Source organism: Tupaia chinensis, unplaced genomic scaffold (assembly GCF_000334495.1).
Source record: "Tupaia chinensis unplaced genomic scaffold, TupChi_1.0 Scaffold148049_1, whole genome shotgun sequence".
NCBI classification, from domain to species: Eukaryota; Metazoa; Chordata; class Mammalia; order Scandentia; family Tupaiidae; genus Tupaia; species Tupaia belangeri.
Genome location: NW_006207899.1, coordinates 654,531 through 660,853, shown reverse-complemented (window position 1 = coordinate 660,853; position 6,323 = coordinate 654,531). Strand labels below are relative to the sequence as shown.

The following is a 6,323-nucleotide window of genomic DNA, read 5'->3' as shown; positions in this document are numbered from 1 at the left end:
GGAAAGAGAGAGCAGGAATAGCACCCCCTCCCCAGTGGGGTGTGGTTATAGCACAGACCTTTTTCCCCCATTTCTCCATCTTAGTAGATTTTGGGTGCCTGCGTTCCATGTGTACTTCTCAAGCCACTGGGACCAGGATTCGAACTGCTGTCAATTGTGTGGGATCTGCTCTTTTAACCACTGAGAAACTGGGTCAGCCTTAAGGGTGGGACTTTTTGTAGTAAAAATAGCCTTTTTACAAAGAAATTTCAGAGCCAGCAGGTGGCATGGTGGTTATGGCACTGGGTTCCTACATGGTCGACCACGATTCGAGTTCCAGATTTGGCAGCTTGCTTTCTTGCTCTGTCATGTGCACGCACACTCTTGTGAGCACATGTGCCCTATAGCAAATTAAAAAAAACTAAAATATGTTTTAAAAAATGGAATGGGATTTCTACCTTCCTTCCTTCCTTCCTTTCTTCCTTTCCTTTCTTCCTTCATCTCTCCCTCCCTCTCTTCCTTCTTCCTTCTTTCTTTTATCTTTCGTTTTTGCCCTAGGGTACATGCAATGACCAGAGGGGTAAAGTGAGAAGTCACCCCCTAGAGTGGGGGAGATGGACATGTTGCCATCTCTTTTCCTCCAGTCTCCTTTCAGGGTTTTGGGCATGTACTTGCATGGGTCCGGTATGATTTTTCAAGCCACCAGGTCCAGGGCTTGAACTGCGGTCACCCATTTGGGAGTCACTGCCTTAACCACCATGCCAGCTGTTGGCCTCCAGTAATTTTGCTAAAAGTTTTTTTTCTTTATTCACAATAGAGCATGCATATTTGCATGTGAGAAAGAGAGATGAACACCCTTCACAGGGTCTGGTCACACTACAGTTCCCTTCCTCCAGCCCTCCAGCCTTCCTGCCCATTGGAGCTTGGGCACTTGCGCAGATGCCTGGTGTGTTTCAGGCTGACCAGACCAGGGATTCTACACCTCCGTACCATGGAGCCAGCTCCTAGGAATTTTTAAATTTTGTTTTAATCTGTGGGTTAAGGTTAACATGATTAAAACTTGGGAGTCATTTGGAAATAACGGGTTAAATATAGCCTGCCTAAGTAAATGTAAAGTGTTAATACAGAGATGTTATTGAAGACTAGATATATTTTTCTAACTCTTTTGTATTGCATTTCAGTCTTGAATATTTTCCTTTATAAATCAAATATGTATTCATTGTGTTAATATGTTGCTGTTTAGATTCAGTCAGGGCTCTAAGTTACTAATTTTAAAAGTTGTTAGTGTTGAATTTTATATATTTTATATTCATTTGATTTAAAAACTATGAGCTTAAAGTCTTGATGTTTATTATTTATTTGTATGTTTATATTTTATAGCTGGTGAAAGTGTTGGTAGGTGGGAATAGTGGCATTGTTTTTACTTTCAGGAAGTATCCTACAGAATTGATATTTTAATTTGGCATGTGAGATTACTGATTCTTCTTTAGAGTTATGTATAAAATGAAAAAATATATTTGGAATAGTTTAAAAATACCTTATTATGTTCGAATGCATGCATCTTTATTCCTTCTAAAATACAGTTAGACAAAAAGCCAGAATTTTTTCAACATGAATTTAAGGAGGTAGCTAAGATAAAAATAAAATACTAATTTACCCTTTCTTTCATTTTCTTTTGTTTTGAAACAGAGAAACCTCCTAATAAAAGCAGTATGAGGATAGTAGTAGATTCAGAATCAAGGAAAAGAACCATTGGTTCTGGAGAGCCTGGAATTGCTACAAAGAAGACATGGTTCGATAAGTAAGCAGGCAGGGGAAATTGAAGCGTTTTATTGTGCACTGATTTTCTGGGATCGATATTACTGCATTATTATGACAACATAGTGTTTTCTTTAAAAAAGGGTAGTAGTATTCAGTAGATAATCCTTCAATGCTGATTCTTTTCTAAAAATTTGTAAGCTAATTGTCTGGTGCAGTTTTCTTACAGGAGTGGAGTAGTTGTTGAGGACATAATTTTTCTTCCTTTCACTTACCACTTATCCAAAAATAATCACTTCCTAATTAGAATAGACATGTTATTGGAGACTAGGGATATATAGTATTGTCCTGAGCTCCCCATCATTAGGAAAAGGATGTGTGAGTTAGATCTGGGAAGAGACTGTATCATGTAGACAGTTCCTATTAGGAGTTAGAAAGGCTTTTTGGGAGTTGAGGCTGGCTAGGGACTGAGTTGTTACAGGAGGGCTTCAGAAAAAGAAGGGGTAAGGCATCAATGATGGGAGTGTAGCTGATGATTCATTTATATTTTTACATTACAAGGAAAGACTAAGATCACACTTTTAGAGCTTTTAACATTTATGTAAAAGTGGATAGTTTCTAGTTCTGGTTCTGCAGTTCTGTGATTTAAGGCAGATAGTATAACCTCTGAGTCACGGTTTTTCCCATTTTTTCAGATGTCAGATATATGATCTATAGTTTTAACAGTTCTTTTTTAAGTTGGGAATAGGTTGAGATAGCAATTCTTCACATAAAAGAAAATAAAATTTAAAATCAAGTTTTAAAATTAATCAAAAAATGTTATGATGGGATACATTTCAGTAACCTAACTTTTAGAGAGATGGAATAAAGGCTATGTATACAGTTTTTCTGAAAGAGGGTAATATGATCTTTCCTGCTAAGAATGTTAAGTAGGATCATATTAGAACTGGAAAGTCACAAGTGATATGGTAGAATCCTTCTCAGTTGGCTTCCTTAAAATATGCTGAGACTGTAATTTGGAAGCTTAGTTTGGAAAAAATTTATCAATCAGTACTTTCTTTCTGTTTGGGGGAAAAATGGAACTTAATTGAACATTCATTTTGCATGTGAAACTGTTGCTTTGTACTTTAGTAGTGGTTAGAATTTATAAATGTATTAATAACTTGATTTTTGTTTACAGGCCGAACTTCAATAGGACAAATAGCCCAGGCTTCCAGAAGAAGGTTCAGTTTGGAAATGAAAATACCAAACTTGAACTTAGAAAAGTTCCTCCAGAATTAAATAATATTAGCAAACTTAATGAACATTTTAGTCGATTTGGAACCCTGGTTAATTTACAGGTAGGAGCCATAAAATGACTCTGCCATCTCTGCTTAATTATTTAGAGAACTTAATGTAATTTAAGAAAACGGCTTTGGGGAACCAGCAGTTATCATAATGGCTATGTCGCTGAACTCCCACATAGTCGACTGTGGTTCGCGTCTGGGACCCGGTGGCTTAAAATTCACGCCGGCACGTGTGCGTGCGTGCCCAAGATCCCGAGAGGAGAATGGAGGAGAAGGGATTGCGGCGTGACCATCCCCCCTGGGGGGTGATTTCTCGCTTTCTGTCTCTTTGTCTCTCTCTGTCTGTCTGGCGAGCGCATGCGCCCTAAAGTGAAATCCTCTCAAAAAAAAAAAAAGAAAACGGCTTTTGTGGAGAAATATGAAAAATTTGTTAATCTGAATTTAGAAAATTGGACATAAAGTGAAATTTTACTTTTTAGAAAAATGTATGATTTTGAATTAGTGTTCTGCTTTCAAAAGGCAGGAGTTTTGATTGATCATATTATTATAAACTTCTTAACTAATAGAGGTTATACAGTTACAGCAAATTTAAATCACTTTGGTAAAATCTAATCTTATAGTAATTTTATTTTCCTCAATTTCACAAAATAATTTCAGCAGAATACTTAAGTGAGGTGTATTTTTGCTACCTCTGTGGCAAAACATACTTTTGGACCCAAATGCTATGTGATATTTAATTAGTTTAAGCATTTACTTTTTCTTTGGCACTTCATAAAATGCTTTGCTCTAGGGTATGTGCACTCATTAGAGAGAGAGAGAGAGAGAGAGAGAGAGAGAGAAAGAACACTCCCCAGGGGGGATGGTCACATCGCAGTCCCTTCTCCTTCCTTCTCCTTGGGATTTTGGGCATGCACACACATGTGCCGGTGTGATTTTTTTTTTAAGCCTCCAGGTCTGGGACTCAAAGCACAGTCAGTTGTGTGGGATCCAGCTCCCTCACCTCCACGCCATGTACTAGCCCTCTCTTTTCCACTTTTTTACCATCCTTCAAGATAAACACGGTCATTTATATTTGATTTCACCTAAAATTAGTCTTTGGCCTGGGTGTATTTAACTCGTGAAGCTTTTTAGTATGTATATTATTTGATACATGAAGCATTGAAATAATGTGTTGGTCTTTCCTGTTGTTGAATTTTTTTTTCAATTAAAAAAATGATGTTCTATAATCCAATGAAAATGAATACATTTTAAAAAGATACAGCCTATCTTAAGTTGATATTTTGGTCAAGTTTGTTCTTTTTTCATTTAAAAAGTACTGTTTGGGGCCAGCAGATGGCGTGGTAGTTAAACTGGAGGAATCCTCCACTCTGTTGTTCAAGTCCTGCACCTGGCAGCTTGAAAAATAGGCCAGGCATGTGTGCATGTGTGTCCAAAATCTCAAGAGGAGAATGGAGGAGAACGGATTGCAGTGTGGCCATTCCCCTTTAGGTTGGGGGGCAATTTCTCAACTTTGCGTTTCTGTGTATGTGTTTCCAGCAAGCACATGTACCCTATAGCATAAACCTTAAAAACAAAGTACTGTTTGGCCACGCTATGGCGATTAAGGCAACTGGATCCCACATGACCAACTGTGATTTGAGTCCTTGACCCTGTGGCTTCAGAAATACTCTCGCATTGTCCGTAAGAGTATGTGACCAAAATACCAGGAGAAAGAAACGGAGGAGAAGGGATTGTGGTGTAACCATTACTCATGGGCCTACTTTCTTTCTACCCCTTCCCAAGCAGTGGTATGTGCAATCTGGCAAAATTAAAAAGAAAAACAAAGTACTATTATAAAAGTAATAGAGGATGGGGGCCAGTCAACAGGTGGCTTAGTGGTTAATGTGTTGGACTCCCACATGGTCGACTGTGATTTGAGCCCTGGACCTGGTAGCTTGAAACTCACACTGGATGCATGTGCATGTGTGCCCAAGATCCCAAGAGGAGAACGGAGAAGAGATTGAGGTGTGGCCATCCCCTCTGGGGGGTGATGTCTCTCTGTCTGTGTCTTTCTCTTCAGTGAGCATGTGCGCCCTATAGCAAAAATCTCTCCAAAAAAAAGTAATAGAGGAAAAACGTGTGTTTGCTTGGGTTAGGGCAAAGGATACAGATCTACCTATATATATACACACACATATATATAAAATTTTATATATTTATATATATAAAATTTCTCCTTCAACTTTTTAGATCCCTCACTTTCCTCCACCCATTTTAATTACATTATTATTACAGTGTACCACTTGTTAAAAAAATTTTTCTTTTCAAATTAATTTTACATTTTGCATTAAGTCTCCATCACGTTGTGTACCGTGTCTGTGTGTGTTTGTGAGTGTGTGTGTGTGTATTTTTTTTTAAACAGATCACTTAAATTTTTTGTCTATTAAATGGTTCTACTGGGGTTGGCAGGTGGCATGGTGGTTAAGGGTACTTGACTCCCAAATGACTGACCATAGTTCAAGTCCTAGACCTGGCAGCTTGGTTTCTCACTCTTTCTCTCTCTCTTTCTCTGTCTCTTTCTGGTCAGATTTAAAAGAAAAATTATAATAAATAAAGTAATTCTTTAAAAATATGTTTCTTCCCTTTGTACCTCATACCCACCCTCTATAGATGTTTTTGTGGTATGTTTTTATATCTATTCATATACAAAATTTTATTAAATATATAAAAATTAAATTTAAATATTACAAAATTAAAAATATTTATTGACCTATAGAATATATATATTGTAGTTATTTACTTAATGTTGAGTATCTGAATTTTTTTTTTTGGAGGGGTTTTTGCTTTAGGGCAGAAAGGGAGAAGTAACCCCCCAGGGGGATGGACACGCCGCAATCCCTTCTCCTCCACTCTCCTCTCAGGATCTTGGGCACACATGCACACACACCCGGCGTGAGTTTAAGCTACCAGGTCTGGGCCTCGAACTGCGGTCGATTACATGGGAGTCCAGCGACATAGCCATTACACTAACTTCTGGTCCCATTATCTGAATTTTTTTAATACCAATTAAATTTGACCTATCACATTTATATTTAGATAATAAAAAAGTTCTCAGAATAGTTTTTCTTCGCACAATTAACTATACTCCAAATATTAATTTAAAAATATTTTTCAAAGCTGAAGGCAAACATTAGGTATCTGATTATTTCTCTTTGCATTTACTCAGCTCCTAGTGAGGTCTTTTTACTGGTCATTTTGCTTTGTCTGCATACTATATACATATTTTGGGCAAAATACATGTTTTTTTTTCTTTTCTTTTTT

At 37.4% G+C, this 6,323-nt stretch overlaps 1 protein-coding gene across 1 annotated transcript in view; it reads left to right on the top strand.

Annotated features, from left to right (window-relative positions):
* The window catches only part of RBM26 (RNA binding motif protein 26), a 105,093-nt gene that overhangs the window by 53,544 nt on the left and 45,226 nt on the right, over positions 1 to 6,323 (top strand). Inside the window, exons 10-11 of the mRNA XM_027768932.1 lie at positions 1,669 to 1,780; positions 2,918 to 3,077. Of these exons, the coding sequence (XP_027624733.1) occupies positions 1,669 to 1,780; positions 2,918 to 3,077 (272 nt within the window). The remainder of the gene's footprint in view (positions 1 to 1,668; positions 1,781 to 2,917; positions 3,078 to 6,323) is intronic.